The 27,076-nt window shown below is 39.7% G+C and overlaps 1 protein-coding gene across 5 annotated transcripts in view; it reads left to right on the top strand.

Moving 5' to 3' along the window:
* Positions 1-27,076, top strand: part of GRIA4 (glutamate ionotropic receptor AMPA type subunit 4) — a 293,300-nt gene that overhangs the window by 244,956 nt on the left and 21,268 nt on the right. For all 5 annotated transcript variants that reach the window (XM_054015559.1, XM_054015560.1, XM_054015561.1 and 2 more), the window contains exon 13: positions 468-715. In XM_054015559.1, coding sequence (XP_053871534.1) covers positions 468-715 — 248 coding nt within the window. The remainder of the gene's footprint in view (positions 1-467; positions 716-27,076) is intronic.

Genomic DNA, 27,076 nt, shown 5'->3' with positions numbered 1-27,076 from the left:
GTAAAGTTGAGCATTAAAACTAAGTAAGGCCTTCAAGATTTTATCCAGTATTTGTGGGAGGCCTGTTTTCTTTTTCTCTTTCTCCTGCTCTGTGGATTTTAAGGGATATATTGCCCATTTGTAAGTTTTGGCTTGAATTTTCAGTCACCCTAAAATCCTTTTACTCTGCTCTGAAAGCGAAAACTACCTTTGTGTAGCTGAGACTTCAGGCCTATGATTGCAATTATTTTATTAAGGCTCCCAGAGGCTACAGGGTGCCTAAAATTAAAGTTTGTTGTTATTATATTATTGTTATTTACTGTTTCTTTTAAAATAACCAAAGTACTCAAGGCAATCTCTTGCCCAGGTAAAACTGTCCAAAAACCGCTGGTGTGAGGGATCAGGTTTGATCAATTGTACATTGAGTTGTGGTGCATTCGATGCCTCAATGTCTATGGTGTATCTAATTTCTCTTTAATTTTCTCCAGAGATCAAAAATAGCAGTGTATGAAAAGATGTGGACCTACATGAAATCAGCAGAGCCATCAGTGTTCACTAGGACTACAGCTGAGGGAGTAGCCCGTGTTCGCAAATCCAAGGGCAAGTTTGCCTTCCTCCTGGAGTCCACCATGAACGAATACATTGAACAGCGAAAGCCGTGTGACACCATGAAAGTGGGAGGAAATCTGGATTCGAAAGGCTATGGAGTAGCCACACCCAAGGGTTCTCCATTAAGGTGGGTGGAATAGTATAACAATATAACATGTGTTGTTATAGTATTCCACCTTCCCTGATGTCCCTGATATAGTTCTTTTTGTGTTGTGTGTGAACATGGTATGTTATGTTTTCTTTTACTCCATTTCATATTTTTGATCAACAAGGAGGTAACAGTTTCCAATAGTGATGTAGATTTAATAGCTATAGTTGACGTATCTTTCAAGGCCATATAAAAACCAAACTGGTTGAACACTAGCTACTTCGTCAACCTAAACAAATGTTAACAGCAGCTGTTCTAGCTCACCAGCTTATTTCACCAAATTCAGCCCTAAGGTTCATAATATCAGTAACATTCCTACATTTTATGTTTTGGTTATTGACTTCGGCTGCTATTTTCTAGATAAAAAGCTGCTTGTAGCATCTTATTTCAAATGTCACCATTTAGGAGATAATCAGTACCAGTGTTTAATTTATTAAAACACCTTCTTATCTAGAAAAAAAAAAAAAAGCTAAAATTTGGGTTTCTAGCATTATGCCTTTCAGGAGTTCCTTCAGACTTACTACTACTCACATTTACATGAGCACTCTGAAATTAGAAGATAAAATTATTCCAAAATGACTTTAAAAGGAATCAGGCTTATTCAGTGAAATAGGAGAATTTCTGGATTACAGGCAAAGCATACTTGTTTTTTATTTAAATCTTTAAGATAATAAAATTGGAGGTGTCAGATGTGTGGTAAAATTGGAAGCATTTTAACACACATCTGATACCTCTAATTTTATTATCCTAGAGATTTAAATAAAATAAATGTTACCTGCATGATCACCACTCTGGGTTACTTACAAGAGGCTCTGATGAGGCAGATGCATGGAAGAAATTAGGTGGGTTGAAAGTGAGAGTTGCAAGGAACAAAATAAGAAAAGTGTGTGCAATCAATGGTACTAGTTAGGAGGAAATAGAAAAGAGAGCCACCTGTCCATATGCCTAATTTCCATGTCTACAAAGAAAAACCTTATAATTGGTGTAAAGATAATGGGTTCTGAACTCACTGGTTTTACACCATTTTAACACCATTGACTTCAGTGGGGTAACTCTTGGGTTACACTTGTATAAGTGGGAGGAGAATTTGGCTCATTTTATCCACACCAAAAGGAAAACAGCAATGTAATGTGAATTAGAGCATGCTCAAGGAAAAATAAGGCCAGTTATTTTGGTGCCCAGATATGAATTTTGGTCCCTGACTGTAGATACCATCAAGATTTGAAAGTGTGGGCCTTTGCAACTAATGAAGTGGTAACAGAAGGTAGCCTAGAAGAAGATAGAGAGAAATGAAAAAAGAAAAATGTTAATAATGAAGAAGGAAATGGTGGAATGTCATGGGGTAGGGGTGGTTATTAAAGTTAAAGGGCAATAGAAATGGGAAAAGCAAAAGCAAATTCATTATGTCAGTGTATTTTTGGGATTCATAAGCCAGAGATATTTGTTATGTGTTAATATCTCTTTCTCACTGTTTCAGGCAAACTACAGCTACAACTGCTAGGCAGCACTGCAATTATGACTAGAACTTGCATCTCAAATAGTAGAGAAATACCCACTGATGATGTACCCTTGCTTTACTATGCCAAAGCCTGAGCAAAATCACTAGTATGCATCTTAGCGGCTGTCAAGTCTCTTAGCTGTGGATTGTTTCCCATGCATGTTTTATAGGGCTTTTTAGTCAATTTCACTGTCTTCTTCACAGTGTCTACCACCAATGGCAAGAAACAATCAGCTGTAATAACCGTTAGCCAGTGGAGATTTTTTTCAGTTTGGTGGATTGGACAAAAGCAGCTAGGGGGAAGGGAGACCAAGCATGAAGCAATTATGTATAAGGTCAGGGGTAAGGGAGTCTGGGAATATAGTACAACAGATGGAACAGAGGAGGCTTCTCAAGTATGTATATAAAATGCTTGCAAAGATCCAGGTTGACATCCTCTCTCCACTGACATCAGTGGCAAAGCTTCCATTGTCTTCAGTGGGGCCAGGATTTCACCTGAATGAGTAACACTGTAACAGCATCCCTATGATAGGGGATGAGATCAACTGCATTTGTTTTTTGAGTTCCACTTTAGTGCACCATAAAAATAATTCTACCCAACATAAAAATCAGACCAAACCTTCTTTCAGGCTGCCCCATCTGGCTGTCTTAACATCCATGCTTTTCCTGAGCCTTTCTTTCACATGTGCTGAGCTGCTTATGCTCCCACTGAAGCAATTCCACTCCATCTCATCCCCCCTCAGCCCAAGTGATAAAACCTCAAGTAACAGATCAGTGCTCCTAACCTATAGAAAACCATTAAGAAACCCACTTATTGTTCTGAAAAGATATATGTGAATAACCAATAATACCTCACATTCATAACACATCCATCTATATAATATATACAAGCACTAGAGATGAAGGAAGAGTATTATTTCAAAGGTAATTTTGTGTTAACCATGTTCATGAGCTGCCTATGTTTATTTGCTATGAGCATTTCAGTACTCAAGCATTTATTCACATCAATTTTCAGGAAAAGTAAATTTTTAGTCACCTGCTTAAATATTTTCTGTGCTGAATTTTGAAATGAAATATTTGCAATGGGAAGTCTGGGGCCTGGCCTGGTTCTCCTTTCCTTTACACTGCTGTAAATCGGGAGTTTCTTCACTGAAAATGCAATAACAATTGTGTCAAGCTCATGTAAGCGTAAGGAGAATCAGGCCATCTGTCTCCACAAGTGAAGTATAGAAAGAAACAGGGAAAAGCTATTTTTACCTGTTACATAGTCAGAAGGAAAGTCTGCGGTATAAGACCAGCAATTTATGGGATTCCCTACTCTCAGATTAATGGAATCAGTTATTCATTACATACAGAAATACTATGCATATTCATCACCCCACTTCTGATGATGAAATCCTCCTGTTAGAGACCTCTGTGGACTGATCTCTCATGTTGCACATGATCAGGACAGTGGATTTCAATTCAATCCTTTCCCTTTGTCTATGGAAGCGGGTTTCAGACTCCAGTAGGGCTCAACCAGTAACTAGTGGTTAATTTTAATTGTGTGCTCTTGATTCTAGGGACACATTATGATACATGTGTATCATTGAAGTGAAAAAAATGGGAACTGTTGGATGGGAATTTGTTTTGTGCCAACCAGGTAGTACCATGCTATCAGGTGTCTCTCCTTCCCTTCTTTTTGTGGATATCAATTTATTTAAAGTGCCATTAAAGTTTGTCACCCTTGGAAGAGAATTTGGAACTAAGGGCAGAGGCAGACATCAAAAAGTCAACATTTGCTAACAGGTACTGCCAGTTACCACAGTTATTTCTCATTCCCAGCATGCTGGGGATTTTCAGTATGTCCAATACTACTGTCGGTACTTAGCAAATGATGACTTTTTAATGGCAGCCAGTGTTGCTTTTCTCTCATACGTGGCGAGTTCAGCAATGGTTGATAAATGCTGTCCCCATCTAGCTCCTCAGTGAGGTCTGCATTTGTGAGGCGTGGTGGCAGAACACACTCTTTTGGCCAGACTTCATGTCCCCTATGAGAGCCCTACAGCCAATAAAAATCTGTTGTGCTGGCTGCTCTAACCTATGTTTCTGGAGCTGCGCTATTGAAGAAGCAAAAGGTCTCCATTTCTGATTACAAAGATGGTAATTTCTGTTGCTTATCTCAGCTATGCCTCCTGAATCTAATGGGAAAGTTTCACACTTAGCCATTAAAAAAACTTCTTATGAATTTTACAATATGTTTTTATATTCAACAACAAAACAGGATCTGTGTGCTGCTCAAATGTTAGGCCTTGCCTGTGCACTCCTTCCTGTACTGTATTGGCACCACAGACAAACACTAGAAAAGCAGTGACTCTCTTACAGTTTTTCACCCCATAAAGAAATGTTTGGGATGCTAAAAGCATCCTGAACTGTCTTCTCAATGTCTCATGTTTTTTGTTTGATTGGACACAATTTTGTCCAGTTCCACAAAAGTACAGTGAAGTACCATGAAGTTGAAAGGTTCTTCACTTAGGAGGAGGCAAATTGGTAGTTTGGATTGGGGAAAGATCTGCATTGGACAGAACTCATGTGTGCAATCGCATGTGCTTTGTAACACACTGCCCTCACCTGTGTGACTTAGCCTGATCTCCTGTGTGACGTTTGTTTCCATTAGTAGTTGCCCCAATAAAAGGCCATCCTTTCACTGCTGAATTTCTTTGTTGTACTAGGCGTGCACAAAGAGGGCAAGTAGGGGCACGGGCGGGGGGACTGAACTTACTCCCATTGAACTCAGTAGCTTAATCTCACTGATTTCAACTGAAGTATCAATGCCCCATGTGGTATTTGGATCAGGATTAGCATGGAAGTAAAGTAAGAGGGCATCATACCCTGAATTAAATTTGATGACCAGACAAATATTCATATTATTGTATATATTAATTGCACTACTATGTTTCAAAAAGTATCTTGCCATTATTTGGAATGTCAAACTCCTATTGACTCTGCATGGAGCATTGGCAAAGCTGGGTTCCCCTTTTCCTCCAAACTGATGAACAGTTTGTATTTGAATACACACTGCCTGCACTTCACCACATATTGTCTCACCGCTTCTCCCAGAAACTTCAGATAGATATTGAATAATGCAGATTTGAGGGTTAAGTTTTGTGAGACATGTGAGATCACCAAGTTTAATTACCATCTCACCTGCAGTCTTTAAAATATGGGGCTAGTGTAGAAAATAGAAATAACGCTATGATCAGATGATATTTAAAATGATAGTACATAGTCAATAGTTAAAAGAATTTAAAATGTTATTTGTACCCTATAATATAGAGTGATTCCAAAACTAAAATTAATTCTATAACATTTTACATAGGTTACAAAACATTTTATTGTCTTGAATTATAGTATTATTCATTCTCTGTCGCATTAGGTAATGCTCTTCCCTTGGCTTTATGCATAACAAGGGTTGAATTATCACCTCAATACTCATACTTCCTCATTATTGCTTTTAGTACATTAAAATGGGGCAAATTTTGCAGCTCTTGTGGTGTCTTTACTCAGATAAAACTCACATTTACCGGTAAGGACTAAGAATTGCAGGATTTAGCCCACTGTGTGGAAAGCAAAATGCACCCATTTCATCAGTATACAGTACAGCTATGTGAAAATTCACATAGATAGAAACATGTCTTTTACACTCTTATACTTTTACCTTAGGGCCTGATCTTGCAGCCACTGAAATCCAAGGCAACATGTGCACTGACTTCATTGGTTTCAGAACAGACCCCTATAGAATCCAAAGTTTGTAACAGGGAGCTGTGCAAAACTGGTGAAATTTTCCCACTAAATTTCATAGAAAAATCATTGCCAATTTCCTTCAAGTGGTTTCTTTTCCCATAAATTTTGCCTTTCCTCAAAATTTGGTGAAGATTGAAATTTCCAAAACTTCCTAAGTCCCATTTTCAAATGAGACTTAGGTTCCTAAGTATATAAGTCACTTCTGAAAGTGGGACTTGGGTGCCAAAGTCACTTAAGCACTTTTCAAAATTTCTGCATTGAGAAAGTGCAAAATTTCAGGTTCTGATGCTGGAATTTCAAAGGCACCATTGGCTCAGAAATGGACCTTTTTCATGAAAAACAGATCCACTTTCATGTGAAAAAACTAAGAAATATTGCGAATGTTTGGTGAAATGGGCTCCATTTTGCAATCTGCAACAATACATGGAAAAAAACACATTTTGAGGAGTTTCAGCTTTTCTTGAAGTTATTACACATGTAGACAATGATAGAGGCTGGCCCTTTTAACTAGCTAGAAAATTATGAACAGTTCTGTTGCATACACTCTGGATTTGGCTAGGAGACTGGCAACAAAAATCTGTTAGTAAAGGGTTTCAGGTATTTATTTAATCAGAGAAACCATTTCATTTGCCTCCTTGCAGATGTGTCCAACTGCATCCCTGGCAAAATACAGAAACATTCCTTTGAATTGCTTCAAAGAGCTGCACCTGATGTATTTCGTCACCCATAGCTTATACCTTCATTGCCACTCAAAGCAGTTCATCACCATTAGACTTCAGGGACTATCCATATAGGAACAAAACCCTTTTTAGTAAATAGCAGAGACTTAGAAGTCATGAGAATTTGTCTTCTCAACTCCAGTACTTGTACCCTCATTCTGCAAATGGGATTGAGTGATACTAGACAAAAATGTGTAAGGTACATAATACATAAGGTACATGTGTAATGGGGGAGGAGGATAGCTCAGTGGTTTGAGCATTGGCCTGAGCATTGGCCTGCTAAACCCAGCGTTGTGAGTTCAATCCTTGAGGGGGCCATTTAGGGAACTGGGGTAAAAATCTGTCTGGGGATTGGTCCTGCTTTGAGCAGGGGGTTGGACTAGATGACCTCCTGAGGTCCCTTCCAACCCTGATATTCTATGATAACTCATCATGTAGACACTCAGAGCCTGATTCTGATACCCTTGCTCATATTGTACAGTACCTTACTCCAATATTAGCCCTACTGAAGTTAACAGGACCATTTATAGAGCAATGTGCTACTCAATATTAGTAATTGTGGCGGAATCTGGGCCTAAGATACTACAGTGATGCGTGCTACAGAAATAGCAATAAATAAATCACCTAGGAATGTATTTTTAACTGAAAATTTTAATTTCCTTTGGCATTTGAAAACCACTTCTAATGACAGCCATTGTGCTGAAAAGTGGGTTCACCTGTGACCCCAGCAGCATGGAATTCCAATGTAAGAGGCTGAAATACCATTCTCTATTCAGCTTTCAATTTCTTTAAACGTTTGCACAACAGCTTTGTTCTCCAAAATTAAGTGATGATTAAAGAAGGAAACTCGATGCTGTTCTGCTATGTGACACCTTGTAGCGCAAGTGTTTGGAGATTTCTGAAGCTCGCTATGATCTTTTTAAGCCTGTAAGGGCATGAGATGGGAAAAAGCTGGTTAGTTAATTATTATTGTGGCATTGTTCATACCAGTTCATGACAGGCTGTGTCAATACCAAAACAGGATTTGCTCCAGGCTCTTTTTTATCGTACGATATTCCAGCAAGGAATCAAAGCTTTGTGAAATAAACAAACAGTGTGTCCATTTTTGAGTTATTTGAAGTTAACAAAATGGAAGTTTCATCAGCTTCATATTTTCTTTTGTCTTCATTTAACCCAGAAATCAGACCAAATTACATTGTCAAGGTGTTAATCTAGATAAGCGGCATGAAACCTAAAGAAGCCTAGATTGCAAAAGTAATCAGAGAGCCTCATTAAAACTACCAGTACAAACCAGAATCTCTCAGAAACTACCATAATTTCTGTATGCACATCTATAGTAACTTTTATTCAAGGATCCCAAGGTGCTCTGCAAACACTAATCTTCAGATTACCCCTATGAAGTATGTAAGTATAATCATTGTTCCCCATTCATAGAGGTACTAAAAAAGTATCCTGCTTGGTTGCAGTAGACTTTGCTTGTCCCCTACTCTCACTCTTCGCCAGGTACTTGTACACCAGCACAACAGAAGGTGGGATGTAGCCTGTTATATTTTAACAATGCTTCCAATTATTTTTCTCTTTTCTCTTCACTATTCTTCCTGGTTGTTCAGGTGTCAATACCTGGGAAATTACCAGGCAGCCTTGCAGCCTGCTATCATTGAAGCTCATGGCAAAATTTCCACTGATTTCAATGAGAGCAGGATGTGGCCCTAAAAGATGTATCCCACTAAAATAATAATGTTCAAATAAATGGCAGGTGGAATAAAGACAGGTAGCAGACTGCCTAAAATACATTCAGCAGCTTGTAAAAATAACTCTCCAGGTAACCGTGACATTTAAGAAGCAAATAGAGAGACTAAAAAACATTGTAATAATCATCTATTTGGTGAAGTAACTGCCAACTTCCAATTTGCATTAAGTGCTAGATGGACCCCACAAGAGTCACAGGTTGGCCATGCAGACATGTTACACAGGTTTGCAGTATGGATCTGTTAAGACATTCATCCTCAAAAGTAGTCTGAATGTTTTCTTTCCTTTCCTCCTGAGTGCTGTTTTAAACCAAGAACAATGTGTGAGATCAGCATACGGTATCATACTGGGTGACAGGGTAGGAGTCAATAAGCCAATACCTAAAATGGGAGGAGGTAGAAGGACAATCTAGTAGATGGACACTGAGTTAGGACTCAGGAGACCTGGGTTAGATATCTAAATCAGACACAATCTTCCTGTGTAACCTTGAGCAAGTCATGTAAGCTACTTTGTGTCTCAGGTCCCATCATGAAAACTGGAATGATATTTCTCTACCACATAGGTGTGTCATGAGGATAAATGCCTGTGAGTTTAAAAGATTGTGGGATGGAATGATGACATGCTACAGGACAATGATTATTCATTTGAACTGGTTTATATGGTGTCTGACAGGAATGAGGCTCAAAACCCCCTACCGTTTCCTCGGCTGATGTATCTTTAGGGTCCTTACTTGAGTTTTATTCATTTCCTGCTCAGCCATATTCCATCCCACTGACGTCATTGAGCAGGGACAGAGTCAAACTTGAATAAGTTCTTTGGGTGTTATTTAGCCAGGTCTTTCAACAAGTTACCGAAAGTTGAACAATCGAACATGACCTTCTATCAGGTCAGGCTCATTCTTGGCAACTTCCCTCAGGACTCTGCCAGTTTTCCCATACTCAGGGCTTTAATACAGTTTATGCACCATCCTCTGAAAATGTATACACCACCTTAGAGTACAGAGCAATTGGCAGAGAGTCTAATATGGCCTGAGAGAATGGAGTTCCACAGTTGAGTCTTAGCTGATATAAGTTCACCTTCTATTGTTCAGCTTCCATTATTTCTCTTAGAAGGATTGAGGGGAGCAAACCACCACCAGGACCAAGGTAAGAGAGAGATTTTCTTTCAACACATAGTGAGTACAGTGTATTTGAAGGAAAATCCTGCTGCTTCGTAATCTTCTTTCATCAGCGCTAGGGACAAGCAAGACCTGCAGGTGAGAATAGACTGAACAGCTGGCAGGCCACCTATCTACATAATAGGCATTCCAAGTACATAATTACACATCAGGCTCCTTTACTAGGCTATTGCTTATATGTTTCAAGCTAGTGAAGCCAAAATTTTCAAACGTGTGTGCCTAAAGTTAGGCACCTAAATCCAGTGGAAGACCTTTAGCTCCCTTGATATGGATTTAGGTACCCAATTTACACCCATAGGCATGAAAATTTCAGTCTGGATTTTTTATAGTTCTTTCTCGCAAGCCATTTGTGTAACTCAAGCAAATGCCATTATTTAAACTTTTGGATCTTCAGGCTCTGATTCTGCAAAGGAGTTTTTGCAGGCTGGCCTGTGTGCCCAGGTGGCATCCTACTGACCTACAAAGAGCAGCTTGCAGGACTGAGGGGTAATTTTGAATATAATTAAGATTGGGCTCCCTCCAGAAATACTTGGAAATTGTTTTAGGTGAATGACAGTTATTTTATAATCTCATACATTTTTTAATAATGCAAGGCAAGGGAATTTAGAAGTACTGGTTGGGGAAAAAAAATTCCTGGATATTTTGAATTTCTCTTGAAAAGCCAAAATCCAAATACCAGAAATAATTTGGTTCTCAGTTGCCAAAAAAACAAAAATTTTCAGCCAAAAACTACAGATTTTGGCAAAAAAAAAAAAATAGGTTTTCAAAAAATCAAAAAGGAAAAGTGGATACCTCTGCAAAAAACTTCATTTAGATGAAAACTCAATTTGCTATGGAGGAAAAAAAAGTTTTGATGGGAAATTTTTAACTAGACCTATAATTTAGTTTAGAAAAATCATATTTATGTTGTGACACAAGCCAATAAAAGCCAGTAAATTCTGAACTGAGACCAACGCCCAGTTCCTTTCTGTTGCCAATGGGGCTAATTTGTTCTGTACTTTTAAGATTTAACTTTGAATATCTTGAGTGTTTTTATCAGTTTGTGTTACACATTTAATTTTATTTCACATTAATTTGTGCGTGGCTGTGCAGAATAACCTTTAATATTCATATATGTGTCGTACTTAGCACTTGATGGATTTCATCAGATTGGTTTTAAAAAACACGTGTTTCACAAAAACAATAAAATACTAATGATTTTTTAAAAGATCATTTTTCTTCAAGTTTGCATGAACACATGATCATTAACTCTAATCATAATGAGCTTCAGCGCCTTGAACTCAAGCTATGAAAGCCTTGAATTGCGACCAGAAGTGAAGAGAAAGCCATGGCAGTCTATGGAGCACTGGGATGAAATGTTTCTGGCAGCTAGCACCACTAAATAAACAGGCTGCTGCTTTCTGCACCTCCTCTAGCTTTTGAAGCATCTTCAATCATAGATCCATATAGAGTGCACTGTATTCATCCAATCTGTAGGCCACAAGGGCATGAGTTACATTGTCAAAAAAAATGGGTGCAAATGTTGTGCTAAGCGTGATGAAAAAATGGTGTCTCCACACAGCCACCTGGAACTCCAGGAGCATTTGGGGAATTAGTAGTAGCTCACTGACAGAGAGTAATTAAATTCCCTCAATCTTGGGGCCAGACATTGTCCACAACCAACTTTTGAAAATATTCTTCCCAACCATCCAGCTTCAACTCTTGTATCTGGATTGAGTGTCAGCTCACTCTCATCTAGGTCCTAATCTTATCCAGTTATTAGGAAAGCAAAGGGAATCCATCTGGGCTCAATAAAAAAGAGATGTAAAGCTCTGTGTCATCCACATAATAATGGCACAACATCCCAAATTCTCCTAATGGCTTCATATACATTTTCAATGGCTGACTGCAGAAATCCTCATGGAACCCCACATAAGAGAGCCTAGGAATCAACACAACCCTCTGGAATCTCTGAATTATAAAAATAGGACTATTTCACTGTGATCCCATCTAACCTTGCCAGGGTCTCCAGACAAGCCAAGAAAATCTCATGCTCAAAGATTGTTGACAGAGTTAAAAGAATCAGCATGGACTGTTAAACTTTGTCCATCACTAGGAAGAGACCATCAGCAAATGGGAGACCACTTTGGTCTTTATTCCATACCCAGACTGAAAGCCTGTCTGGAAGGGATCAAGTTAATCTGAGAGTCAGTTTAGATTGGAGGAGAGAGTGCAGGAAGTTTTAGGAAATCTTGGACTTGCCACTGACGTGCTCTGTGGCTTTGGGGAAACCACTTCATCTTCCTGATTTATCATCTGTAAATTGAGGTACGGTAATTACGTTTGCTCCCCAACCTCAAAGGGATTTTGTGATGATTAATTACTTAATGTGTCAGGGCTTTGAACATGAAAAGTCTATCTGATGGCTAGATCTGGTGCCAAAATTAACCCCACTACAACCTTCTCAATACCCTTGCTTAAAAAGAGCACAAGCATATAGCTAGAATTTAAAGCCCAAGCAATGGTTTCTTGAACACAGGCATAACCACCTAATGAGAGAAGCTGGCATCCTGCCTTCCTTAGAAAGCCATTAGCAGCAATCTTAATCAGCAATGGCCCCAATACCTCCCTGTTTGATTTTACTAACCACAAGGGGCATGTGTTCAGTGTATCACCAATTACAAGATCCCTACATCCACGATAGAGTTCAATTAATAACTTTCGTGGCTTGCTTTCTGTGATACCTGGCTGCTTGTGTTCAGAGGATTGCAATAATTAATACTGCTGTGCTCACTTGTCTGCATTTAGCTTTGCTGATAGTGACAACATTATGTGGGTGGCTGCTGGGGGGACTGGATTGCCCTTGTCTAATAATTTCACCTGATGTTTGATATTCAGCTGGCTTCAGGTCATTTTAATTATCAAAGCATTGGTGAGTGGACTGTGGATTGATATTCTCACTCTGGTTGCTGGCAAAATTTGCACTCATTTCAGTCTATCAGAACTTCGTCATTAACTCCTGAAAGAAAGCCCTAGGAATTCTTCCAACTAATTCATGGTTTTGTTGCTGACCAAATTAGGCTTTATATGACATAGCTGTATTTGTTTCATTTTTATAGTATTGATCTGTCATTAGACAACACAAAACTCAGCACTTCACTCAGGTTTCAAGTTATCCTATATTATTATTTTCATTGTGGTAGCATCTAGAGGTTCCAACCAGGGAATAGGGCCCATTGTGCTAAGCACTGTACCTACGTATAATAAAATGGCTTTAAAGAACTTGTACTGCAATTAGTTTAAGAAACTATTTCTTGGTATTGATGATCTTACCAGTTATTGCCTCCCCTCTAATCCTCCTTGTTAAGGAGCATTACTGAGAGAGTGTGATAAAGCAACTGGCAATACCCGGAGATCTCAAATTTCCTTGACCCTTTTCAATCTAGTTTTAGGTCTGGATATGCTGCATCAACCACATAGGTTTATTAGTTGATGGTCTCCTTCTGACAATGCATAAAGATCACGTTTCCATGAGGATTCTTTAGATGTATCAGTTGCTTTTAATGCAGTTGGCCATGAAGTGTTAACACATCTTGGACCTGACAGCGATAAATGAATTCACAGGACTCAGAAGAATGGTAGCAGGCAATTGGTCTTTTGTCCCATGGCTGCCAAGTGTGGAGTTCTTTTATCACTGCACCTGATCAATAAAGAGACAATTAAACTGCTTGGGTTGCAGTGCCATTAGAATGTGGATGATACTCAGTTTACATTTGTTTAATCTGGTTCAGTCATTCATCTTTCCCAGTGTCTGGGTGAGATTGGAGCTTGGATAAGAGCTAGTTGACTGATAGTTCAGAAAAGACAAAGGTAATCCTGATCAAAAACAGCCAAAGAAGGCTTAACTAAGGAGTATGCTATGTGTCTAAAGTTTATAGTCTAGGAGTTCTGCTAGATCATTGGTTGTTTCTGGGTGTACAGGTAGCAGTAGTGCCAAGAGTTCACTTTTTCAGCTTCACTCGGCAAGCAGGCTGCAGCTTTTCCTCTCATTGTGGATCTTGCCATGATTATCCATGTCATTGTCACCTCCTAACTGGATGAGTGCAGTGCATTCTACATGGGTCTACCCTTGAAGACCACTCAGAAATTCTAGCTAAGGCAGAGTGCCTCTGTTTCCATTTACTTAGCAGTGTTTTGCATATGAAGCATATTACACATGTATGCCACAGATGACACAGAATCCCATTTCATTTCTGGGAGGAATTCCTGGTGTTGGACATGATCCATAGAGTTTTTTATGATTTGGCTTAGAGACCACCTCTGGCAGTTAAGATCAACTTGGACTCTCAAGCTGGCAGGCCCTAGGTTTGTATGACAAGGGCATGATCAATGATGGGTCTTCAGTTCTGGAGATCACTTTCTCCTTAGCCTGAAAAAGACCAAGTATGTTGATTTTCATATAAAATGCTAATTATCATAGCAACTCTTATTACAAATTTGTTTTTCCACCTAAAAGGAAGCCTGTGTTAGGCAAATAATGAAAAAAAAATGAGAGAGAGACTTAAATGTAACATAACTAACACCCAACCAGTGACCAGTTGACAAAGAGATGAGAAAAGTGCTAGGGTATGCTTTGCAAATTAATATACAACACATTGAATGTACTGAAAAATGCACTAAATATACTATTTAGGGAAATATTAGCCACCCAGTATGGTACATAAATAACAAGAAATAATCTGGGAACCGAGATATTAATTGTTGCCAGGCATTACATCTCACGAAATAAGGGTAGCCATTTTTTCATAAATATTGGCTCTAATTATTTTTAATGAATTCAATTCAGCTATTGTTGTTTCCCTTTTGTGTGACTGAGTTTTACTGGCCCAAATGTTCATAGTAAATACATTTCAAAGTTTCGAGAATGTGCATCTGTGGAAATGCAAATCTAAATTTGGACACTCCAGCTTTCATTCCACAAATGATTTTGCCCTCATCCAGTTGGAACAGAAACAATACTGGGTGATTTAACTGACCAACCACAATTAAACAACACAGTTGAAATGTTCAGTATTCTGAGCCACTCTATAGATTGACAAAATTCAGAAGATGTTTGTCACATAATTTTAAATGGCATATACATTTCAGGAGACTGCAAAAGCATTCCTCAAGTAGGAAAACAGGTTAGTTTAATCAGATACATTATTATTAACCTCTACCAGCCATGGCCTTACTGGCACAAAATATTATCTTGATTTGCTGCATTTTTTTCCTCTGTAGTTCTCCTGTATGCGTCTGCCATGAAAAGCCTCTTGCTGTTTCTCAGAGAAAGGTTCTGATTAATTAATTTGTACTCTGTATTTCATTGTAAACATCCTGAAACCCAGGATATTGTAATGTAGCTGATAGACAGGACAAACTATCAAACTGCTATCACCAGGCACCACCACTAGGAAGGAAGAGAGGAAGGAAAGGTTTGGCTGGACATCTCACAGGGAACATACCAACAGGACAAAGAAGCCTTTTTAAAAAACCTTATTGAGGGCGCAGGAACAAACCATCCCAATGTGCAGAAAGAATAGCAAATATGGCAGGCGACCAGCTTGGCTTGAAATCTTCGGTGAGCTTAAACACAAAAAGGAAGCTTACAAGAAGTGGAAACTTGGACAGATGACTAGGGAGGAGTATAAAAATATTGCTCGAGCATGCAGGGGTGTAATCAGGAAGGCCAAAATGCAACTGGAGTTGCAGCTAGCAAGGGATGTGAAGGGTAGCAAGAAGTATTTCTACAGGTATGTTAGCAACAAGAAAAAGGTCAGGGAAATTGTGGGACCCTTAATGAATGGGGGAGGCAACCTAGTGACAGATGATGTGGAAAAAGCTGAATTATTCACTGCTTTTTTTGCCTCGGTCTTCACAGACAAGGTCAGCTCCCACACTGCTGTCCTGGGTAACACAATATGGGGAAGAGGTGAGCAGCCGTCAGTAGTGGAAGAACAGGTTAAGGACTATTTAGAAAAGCAGGACATCACAAGTCCCTGGATTCAGATCTAATGCATCTGAGGGTACCTAGGGAATTGGCTGATGTGATTGAAGAGCCATTGGCCATTATCTTTGAAAACTCGTGGCAATCTGGGGAGGTCCCAGATGATTGGAAAAAGGCTAATGTAGTGCCCATCTTTAAAAAAGGGAAGAAGGAGAACCCAGGGAACTACAGATCGGTCAGCCTCACCTCAGTCCCTGGAAAAATCATGGAATAGGTCCGCAAGGAAACCATTTTGAAGCACTTGGAGGAGAGGAAGGTGATCAGGAACAGTCAGCATGGATTCACCAAGGGCAAGTCCTGCCTGACCACCCTGATTGCCTTCTATGATGAGATAGCTGGCTGGGGACCAATTGGCTAAGCAGCAGTTCTGCAGAAAAGGACCTGGGGATTACAGTGGACGAGAAGCTGGATATGAGTCAGCAGTGTGCCCTTGTTGCCAGGAAGGCTAACAGCATATTGGGCTGCATTAGTAGGAGCATTGCCAGCAGATCAAGGGAAGTGATTATTCCCCTCTATTCATCATTGGTGAGGCCACATCTGGAGTATTGCGTCCAGTTTTGGGCCCCCCACTACAGAAAGGATGTGGAAAAATTGGAGAGAGTCCAGCAGAGGGCAATGAAAATGATCAGGGGGCTGGGGCACATGACTTACGAGGAGAGGCTGAGGTAACTGGGCTTGTTTAGTCTGCAGAAGAGAAGAGTGAGGAGGGATTTGATAGCAGCCTTCAACTACCTGAAGGAGTGTTCCAAAGAGGATGGAGCTAGGTTGTTCTCAGTGGTGGCAGATGACAAAACAAGGAGCAATGGTGTCAAGTTGCAGTGGGGGAAGTCTAGGTTGGAAATTAGGAAACACTATTTCACTCAGAGGGTGGGTGACGCACTGGAATGGGTTACCTAGGGAGGTGGTGGAATCTCCATCCTTAGAGGTTTTTAAGGCCCAGCTTGACAAAGCCCTGGCTGGGATGATTTAGTTGGTGTTGGTCCTGCTTTGAGCAGGGGGTTGGACTAGATGACCTCCTGAGGTCTCTTCCAACCCTAATCTTCTATGATTCTATGACAAGAGCATTGCAGATAAAGGATGGTGCATTTTAGTCTTCAGCCAATTCCTTATCCACAGAGGACCAAATTCAACCTGATGTAAGTGGGAGGCATTCCAGTGACATCAATGGAAGTCACACCAATTTACAGCAGGGCTAGATTTCACCATGTCTCCAGCAGGACAACGTTCATAAGTGTACATAAATCTTGGAAAGATCACTTTCAAAAACACCAGAGGCTCTTTATTATGGTAGCCATTAGTATCTTGGATGTGTCATATTTCTGCCATGTGAAACATTTGATAATAACATACACTTGTGAATCAGCAATTTAGGAATTCAAAAGCTGGACTTGTGAAATCAGTCCAGTCTGATGTTTTCTTTCCCCTAATTCATATCGGCAGCTGGCAACAAGTTTTGAGTGGTTCCAGGAAGTAGCAGAATTCCTATGTCAGAATGGATAGTTCAGCCTGGGGCTGGATTGGCATAGAAACAATGTGTGCAAGACTTCTCTAGTGAGTAGAGTCTGTAAAATCTTCAGTCCTATTCCCTCCATTGCTGGGCAGTGTTTAGTGGAGTGAAAAATAGAAAGCTGCGGAAGCAGCTGCCATCCGTGTGTGATATCCCAATTGCCCTTACAAACTGACTTTGTGCCCAACAGTCCCTTGGCTTCAGAAGACATTTTGGAAAGTGATATGGCGGTCTCAGATGGGTACAGGATAATCCATTATTGCTATATCAAATCCTACTGAGGCCAGGAAGAGATAGTGAGGGAAGAATGCTTTTTTTCAGTAAGGGACTGCAATGTATGCAAGGCAGAATCTTCCTTTGTAGCCTCATCCTCAATTCAGGATAGTCAAAGTCCTCAGAAGAACAACTACAATGACTCACAAAATAAAGTTGTCGGTTTGTGTTCATCTAAGAGCATAGTGATTGTCTTATTTCAGCCACAGAGTTGTTATTGGGGCATTTAGTTCACTAGTTGAGGTACAACGCATGTTGGAGTTCTAGTTACTTCCATTTTGTCACTTGTAGTAATATTGCTGAAAGCCAAATTTGTCTAAATAGCAGTGGAGTGATGTGGTTAGCAGACAGTAGTAGCAGCCAAAGGTGTAAGGGTGTTAGCAGTAAGTAGGATATTGATCACAGTACTGTTGGTTTCAAAAACATTGCTCTCACTGTCTGCAACAAGAATTTGCTCAGCATCAGAGGTCAATGGTGGGTGTGTGAGTTTTAAATGAATGGTGAAGGCCTCTACCTTCACTCACCCTTTTGTGACAGAAACATAGTTGGCCCGGCAAAGATCACTTTTTCTTAATGAGAGAACATTGCATGCAGATTATGTCCTGTCTCTTCTTGTGACTATGGGAATATCAGATGTGGATTCACTATTATTGTGGGCCTTACCATACACATGCAAAGTGATGTTGTAGCAGATGAAGTGGGCAGGAGTTGGCCTTCTTCCACTTCCTTCTCTTTGATCTAAATGAAGCATAACAAAGAAAGGAAAGGAGAGGGTTGATGGTAGAGGCCTGTCTTTAACTAAAGAAGAATGGAGATCAGAATAGTAGTAATAGTTCCACATTTTGTAAGAATCAAGAGCATGTCAAAGTAATTTTGCACGGCCATGAGCAGGTGTTTGGCTTTTTCTTGGGTGACACTGATTTGCAGATGACAAGAACCAGCATTACACCCTCAGAAGAACATCAAAACAGCACCCTACTGCACTGTTATCAAATTCCTCATTTCCAGAATTTCCAGCTGCCATTGCAACTGCAGCAGCAGTAACAGCAACTCTTTAATATCCTACAACAGTGCAAGTGTAATGCCAGCTGTTGTCTAGGTCTTCCTAACCATCACAGTACTTGCTGTTTATTTTTATTCTTGAACCACACCTTAGCTCACTGTTTTCTCAATGAGGCAATTGGCTTTTTCTTTAATATGGAGCTGTGTTGCTTACCAACACTACCAATATCTGTCTCACAACTGCCCTAAATTTTGGCATAACAGAAGAGGTTAGTGAAAGAGAATCTCAATGCTCCATGCTGGAGCTAGGTTCTCAGCTGGGGTAAATTAGCATAGTTCCATTGGTTTCAATTGTGGCACAAATCAAAATGCCTTTATTCATGAAGAAAATATAATTTGCTAGCAGCAACTCTACTGCACAACTGAAAAGAACAACAGGGGCCAAAGCACATGTCCCTTGCCTTTCCTCTGAAGTGAAGTGGGGTTGTGGTAACTTTGGTATGTATATCGGTAAAAGATCTGTGGGATTTTTGCATAGCTATGGACTCTCAGTGCTTAGTTCTATAGTGAAGGTACTATAATAATAATTTTTCAAGCTAGATGACAACACATTAACTGAGCAGCATTTATGTTACATTGATTATTGTTTTATGATACAATGCACACAACACACGTGATGATGACGTGTTGCAGAGCCATCTGACATTGTGCATTTACCACGCATGTTTGACTGTCTCACTTCTGCCCATTAATGCATGACGCTGGGGCTTATATTAACTTTCCAAACCTCTGAACAGTTGCAAAAAACCACCACAAAACAGAAAAAATACATCCTGCCGGGAAAAACATCCTCATCCCCCAAATGTCATATAAATTAAAAGAGGAAAAAAGCAACAGGATCACCAAGATGTGCACATGGCTGCCTGAGTTACTGCACGACTGAACTTATTATTATCCTCTCTCTCCTTCTGCTGCTTCTCCCCTTCTCATGAATGACCCTTACTTCCTGTGTCTTGTGACGTTAAGATCATGTGCATTCCAGGCAGGAACCATGGATCTGATTCTCCCGTGCCCTTTATCTTACATAGCCATTTACCCCTGGACAAAGTTAGTGTAAAACACGACCACGCTGATATTTAAGCAATTGCTGGGCCTGACTGTGCTCACACATGATTTTTACCAGTAAAAGGAACCACAATCCATTTTAAAAGAGCTCCCCCCGATTTATACCTGTGTAAGGGTGAAATCCGCCCATGGAAAGCCAGGGTAATTAGTCTTTAGGCAAGTGCAGTGGAAAGGAGGTGAACAGCTGAAATGCACTTCTCTAAGCCAGGAGACTATTGTGCAGTCCATCCATCCCACACATACCCTATAGCTATTAATCCAGTGTGTAGGCTGGAAGAGTAGCTGCAGTCCCTCTGCACCATTGAACAAGATGACAGGGCTACAGGACTATGTCTACATATAGCTTGTGGCCTCTCCCCTGGCTTGCTCCCTGCTTGGCCTTCCACACAGGCCTATGTTGGACCAGCACCCTGGCCCTTTATGTGGTACACGGGGATGCTGAGGCAACTACTAGAAGTACCTCTGTGCTGCACCTATTCGGGGTTTAAACAGGGCAGGGAGCTTTGAACTGGCCACATCAGAGGTGAGAGAAGAATCAGGCTAGATATTGAACACCTTGCGTGAAGGGTGTCCATTTTAAAACATTACATTTTAAGTGAGTTCTTAAACTTTATTTTAATAATTGATTTTGAAAAAGTTGCATTGAATTAAAGTGTGGGAAACCTCGGAATCCTCACACTACCAAGATGGAATTTTCAAAGCGGTCAGCAGGGGTCTAACTCTACACTGCAAGAAGTCAATAATAAAACTCCCATGCATGGGCTACAGTTATAGCATTGCTGAGCACTTTGGGACTCCCACTCCCAGTCTTTGCTGGAACATTTATTACCAGTTTCAGACTTTGGACGGCTGCTGCTTATCAGCACAATCCTGCCCCTTGGAATCAATAGAAAAATTCCCACTGTTAGCGCAGGCAAAAGCAGCTCTTGACTCAGGGATACTGGTTTTCTGTTTCTATATTAAACTTTGCACTGGGTGAATATAAAGAATAACATAACCCCACATGATTGTCTGAGAGCCCCATGTTTATAACTAAGCTTTGTGGAAAGCACAGAGGGATGCTGAGGGGCTGATTCTTCTCTCTTGCTTGCCCAAGTCAGCTGTTATATCTGTCTATATTAAAGTATTTGTTTAATACCAGGAAGTGATTACAGTGGTGTGGTTGGAGACACCCACCCCCCACCAAAAAATAGCTTGGAGTTTGTGTAAATATTTTGAACAATAGGAAGCAGAGCCTCTGCTGGTTTACGTTGTCTTATAGCCACTGGATCTGCCCCTATGACTTCATTATTTCATTTGTGTTAAACACACACCGTTTTGTCACCTTTATTATTATTATTATTAAACCATTTCTTCTGTTTGACACCCATGTGGACACCCATGTGGAATTCTTTGATCCCCAAAGAAATGCCATATGTTTGAAGGCGGAATTTACCTCATGTTTATTTATAAGGTCCAGTTCAATTAAGCGAGTTGGATGCTGGGGGGGGGGGGTTCATGGGAATTGTAAATGATTAGTACCTCTGAAAATCAGCCTTCTTGTGTAAGTGGTTAACTATGGAGTAAGATCTCTAATTTTAGGCACCCACGTTTGAAAATGTTGACGTGTGATTCAGATTCCCAATCTGTAATATGGGGGTAACAAGCCTTACCCAGGTTATGAGGATGTTGTGACACTTCGTTCTTAATGTTTGTAAAGTGTTTTAGGATCTTCAGATGGAAGAAGTGATAGAAGTCCAAAGTATTATATTGAAGAATGTCAAATAGAAATTATATTGGTTTGTAATTACAGTATAGAAAATAGTCAGTATCACACTGCTAGTTTGAGAATATAGGACTAGATTGTTAAAGATATTTAGGCACTTAAAGATGCAGATAGGTGCCTAGTAGGGTTTTCAAAAGTATGTAAGTGCCTGTTTCCCATTATTTGTTGGAACTAGCAGTATCTGCATCTTTAGGCACCTAAATATCTTTAACTATCTAGTTTAAGGGCCCCAAATCAACAAAAGTACTTAAGCACATATTTAAATCCCATTAACTTCTATCCCTTCATTGAGATTTAAGAGTAGTTACATGCTTAAGACCTTTCCTGAGTAGGGGTGGGATTACTCATGTGCTCATAATTAAGTGTCTGGTGACACCTTAAAGACTAACAGATTTATTTGGGCATAAGCTTTCATGGGCATCTGAAGATATGGTTTTTTTAGCCACAAAAGCTTATGCCCAAATAAATCTGTTAGTCTTTAAGGTGCCACCGGACTCCTCGTTGTTTCTGTGGATACAGACTAACATGGCTACCACTCTGATAATTAAGTGTGTGTTAAAGTACTTTGCTGAACTGGGGCCATAGGACCTGATTCTGCTATCATTTGCCCCAGTGTAAATCAGGAGTAACTCCACTGAAGTCAGTGAAGTTACACCAGAATCAAAGATAAGTGAGAACAGAATCAGACCTTCGTTTCCTTTTGATGAAGAAACATTACCCCATAAATAACAACCAAATTGCTCAATTGTAATCTTATTATGGAGTCTAGTCCAACTTAAGCTAATAATTCTTTATTTAATATAAACTATTGGCCAAATTTTCAAAGAGTCTCAAAGCCAGACTGTAAATTTACTTGAATTTTCAATTCCATGAGCAATCTGTTCATGTCTGTTACTTGTGTTTTAAAATTATAGTATTTGCACATAATTTGCTCATGCAAATACCATTTGGGTGTGTAAATATTTTGTGTGTGTAAATACCAGGACATGAAGAATTGCTCCTGCAAGTGATTGCACATGCAAAATTAGAGGCTGCATTTTAGAAAGTTTGTCCTTAGACCTTTGAAGTGACCAGACTGTTTTCCTTTTAAATGTGCATCCTGCCTTTAGATATTTTTTTTTATTTCCACTGTAGATCCTTCAAGTCTTCTGAGAAAAAATATCAGATATACTTTGGATAGATCTTTCTTAGTAAAGGAATGCTTACTTCAGTCCTAATTTATTAAACATATCCAACTACTTTCATACAATCTGCACTCCATTTGTTTTGATGAATCGTCAAACACATGCAGATTGCACTGGTATTAGAATCTAACATCAGCACTTTCCAAAACATCATTAAAATAGGTAGCCAAAAAAACAGACGCATTTTTACTTTTTGCAGGATAAGATGTGATTTAAATTATTCTGTATGATAAATAATTTTAAAGGCTGATGTGAATAGGCTATAAACATGTGTCTACATGTATTTTACAAAATATCTCTGTGGCAGATTCTCGACTGCATCCAAGCAGAGCTGGAATGTAGTCAGAGGGGAGGCTGTCCAGGAACCAGCTGTGGCTTTCTGATCCTGAGCCCTCTGGTCCTGGTGCGAGTTACAGTGGTAAGGGGACAGCTCTAACTTGCACCACTAGCATAAGGTCCCTGAGCTCAGCTACTTCACATCCCTTCCCCACCCACACCATCCCCAGAACTGCCCTCCTATTATGCCATGAGTGGTGAGGAGCTGGGGCAGGAAACAGCTATGCCAACAGATAGCTCCTCTTCCACAGGTGGAATCCTCCATGGCTTTAAATCCACTTTTGTGCTGCTTGGGCCAGATCCTTAGCTGTTGTAATTTGTTATCACACCATTGACTTCACTGGAGAGCTGACAATTCCCACCAGCTGGGGATCTGCCCCGTCATGCAGTGCAAGGTGGACTTAGGAACCAGAGAATCCAGTCCTACTCTTTGACCCAGTTATGCCTGAACATAGACCTATTTATATAACCTCTTCCTAAAACATGTTTCTTATCGTATTGATCATGAGCCTGCTCTTAGTCTAGATTTATCTGGACTAAGAAGAAGGAAAGTACCTTTCATTTTACCTTTATCAGTAATGCAAACTGAAATATCAGACATACTGTTGGTCATTCAAGTCTGGAGTGAATACACTGGTTCACTAACTCCCTAGATTTGTACGACTAATCTGAGCAGTTGAAAGTAGTGATGGGCTCCAGACACAAAATTCAGATTTATATCCAGATTTCAAACACCCCAACTTCTGGGAATGGTTTTGGATCTGGGGTTCTGGTTTGGCCCATTGTAAAGATAGGATCAGAATCCAGGTTTAGATTTTTGATGGTCCCCGGGAGCGCAGGGGTGTGTGGATCTGGGGGTTTGGTTCAGACCAATTTTTAGGTGAGTTGGCTGTAAAATCCAAGAGTTCTTTTGTTGCTTTCCCAAGTGAGCAACAGCGCGTATTGGAAGGCACTTTTCTGTGCTGTTTTCACAGATGTCTGATTCATTCAACAATCAGAGTAACAGCCGTGTTAGTCTGTATCCGCAAAAAGAAGAACAGGAGTACTTGTGGCACCTTAGAGACTAATAAATTTGTTAGTCTCTAAGGTGCCACAAGTACTCCTGTTCTTCTTCATTCAACAATGTTAGTCAATAAGCTCAGTCTCTGACAATGCTAGAAGAGGAGCCACCTGGCTCCCCCATCTACTGTCAACCACCTTTCTCAATGTCTCCCAATGAGGACACAAACTCAGGAGGCCTCAGGGAAACCACTTTGATACACTAATATTTTTATCCTTCAAATGCTCTAAAATATACTAGCATATTTAAATGTCTCTAAAATGCTGAGCTATAAAATAATGCTATAGTTTAGCAATACTCCCTTAAAGTGTTTTCAGCAAGTCAGTATACTTCTGTGTCCACTATTTGGTCACTACTGCAGGAGAATAATATCAGGGCAAAATTCCACCATCATTTGCACCAGGTAAGCCATGGGAGATGCTCGAGTTCAAATGAAGGCAGAATTCCACCCAGGATGCCTACTGCTACTTTATTGAGTGACGTCCAGTGTAAATTTCATCTTGTTAACTACTGCCATGATCCAAAGGCCACTGAAGTCAATGAAAATCTTTCCACTGATTCTAGTGAGCTTTGGACTGGACTTATATAATGCTGCTTTTAACGGGAAGACAAGTTATTCCTTTCCAGACTTGTATTTATTTTTTGCAAAGAACTGTGCAGTTGCATAAGCCTTGTAGACAACCTGCACTGTTCTCTGTCTGTGTAGTTCTACTTTTTGTTAACTGTCAAATACATACCTCCAAATGACACTAGTAAATACAGTGAACTAATAGCCCAAACCATCTCGGAAGTTTTTTTGGAAATTATTACTGAAAAATTGATCTTTAAAAAATGTGGCAGTAAGTAAAAATTGAAGCTGTGCTTGCTATTGTTACTGTGCTCTTCCTGCATGAGGAGACATGTAATGGTTTAACAAATCTCTCCAGGATTCCCATGCTGTAACTATACCCTGTGTGTACCGCTGCTTTAACAGTACCCCAGATCCATACATTGAAAACACTGTACATGCACTCAAAGAATAATGAACTGAGGGATAGATTGGAAACAGTTGCAATATACGAGGAGGCAGATTGGGCTAAACGGATTTGACTATTGTGTCCAAGGATTCTGTTTTTCCTTTATTAATAAAATGCTTATGAAGATTTTAATAATTATACAAAGTAATAGTAAGTATTATGGGCCAAATCACAAAGTACTTATTCTGTTTTTGCTATTTAATCCTTACTCATGCAAAAGTTTCATATTCTTCATTGGAGTTTTCAATGGAAGTTTTGCCTGAGTGAGGATTTTAAGATTTGTCCCTATTTTGGATCACAATTTTGCCACTCATACTCATGTTATGTAGAACTTCTCCTAAGTAAAGAACTACTTAGCATGAGTAAGAGTGATGGACTCTAGCCCTCCAGGCTCAAATATATTTTCAATTCAAAGTAATCATCATCAAACCTGTTGAGAAATTTCTGCTTCACAATGACATTTCTGCACCAGATACTGCAGTCTGAGCATAGAATCTCTCTGTATGTTTCACTGGGAAGAGGGCAACACCTCTTGGGTTGTATATTTTGGGTTGTACCCTGATAACAAAGCAATAGAAAGAGCAGTGTGAAACTAACCTGTTTTTACATGGCCTACTAGATGTAACGAGGAATACGATATGTTAGAATTAGAAACAATAGCGCTTAATTTCAGAACAATGATTGCATCTTAAATTCTCATTTACTTCTCCATCCTTTTTATTTCCATTTTTCTATTGTGCTGTGAAACTGTCTATGGATATGGCTAATAACCCTGCTAAATAACCCTCTCATGAGTGGGTGGGGTTTTTGTATTTGTGGGGGGGGTTGTTTGTTTGGGGTTTTTTAGGACTTCTATCAAGCAGCTGCAGCTACTCTAAAAGATTATGGAAAACTTTTCCTCACTAACCTTTACTACTTTTAGGGATAAAAGTAGAATACTTGATAAATGAGAATAATGCCCCCCTTCCAGATTGAAATTTAAAAAGGGGTTTAATTCTTCAGTGTCTTTTAAAAAAACAAACGTGTCTATTTTTTATATACAGATTATAGCCAGAAGAAAGATCTAAGTTATATGAACATTAACCTGAAAAATCTTCTGAAACTTGAAGTACTAAGGGCAAAATCCTTATTATTAAGTTGTTAAATTTTTGCTCTGTTTTTAGGAAAAATTTTCTCTGAAGTCAATGAGAGATCTTTGCCTGAATAAGGACACAGTAAGAATTGATTAATGACTTCAGGATTTAAGGCTTTTTATCAGTCATAACTGAAGTAAATAGAAAGTCTCCACTTACTTGAATAGGCACTGACTGAGTTCTTAGCCCAGAGAGAATACTGTGGACATGTAATACAGTTTATGTTGAAGATCATAAAGATACTTTTTAGAAACTACACAATAGCAGCTAAACTATTATGTCTATAGCGGGGCCAAGTCAATCTCATTTAAATAATATGCATGATTCATCTGCAGTTAGGCCTTGAGTCAGCAACGCGCTTAAGCAAGGGGCTGACGCTAAGCACACAAGCAGCTCCATTGAAGTCACAGGCTTAAAGGTAGGCACTTGTTTAAGTGGGGCCTTAATTAGGGCTGCTCCTGAGAGGCAGCTCATTATCCCTACCACACCTATTTAATAAGGCCCAGGCTCTGCCACCCTGGTGTTCAGTACCACTGTCACTGGCACTACTCTTTTAAGGGCTGAGCAACATGACTCAGGTTTGCAGACTCTGGTGCTATGTTAGACCCTGTTCCTGCTGCCATTGAAACGAGTGCGAATTTTCACCATTGACTTTAATGGCAATAGGCTCGAGCCTTATATGTTAAACTTTTTCAAGACAGAGAGTTTGGTTCAGTATCAAGGAAACAAGGCTGCTGGGATCAGCTTCCATCTTGGCCTCAGTCCTGCAGTCCTCACTCAGGTGAAACTCCCATTCGAGTTAATGGAAGCTTTGGCAATTTTATGAATGTAGAGAGCAATCTAAAAGCACTGGCTTTGTCTCTAAAAGCTTAATTAGAAACCCATAGTAAATATCTCTGGTTTAGAAGCAATTGCTTCCCGGAACAAAAGGGACAAATGAACAATTTCAATTCAATCTTGCTATTTATCCTCTCCCTCTAGATCATGA

The sequence above is a fragment of the Malaclemys terrapin genome, chromosome 1 (genome assembly GCF_027887155.1).
Source record: "Malaclemys terrapin pileata isolate rMalTer1 chromosome 1, rMalTer1.hap1, whole genome shotgun sequence".
Taxonomy (NCBI): domain Eukaryota; kingdom Metazoa; phylum Chordata; order Testudines; family Emydidae; genus Malaclemys; species Malaclemys terrapin.
The sequence above is the reverse complement of the archived record's forward strand: the minus strand, read 5'-3'. Positions and strand labels throughout refer to the sequence as shown.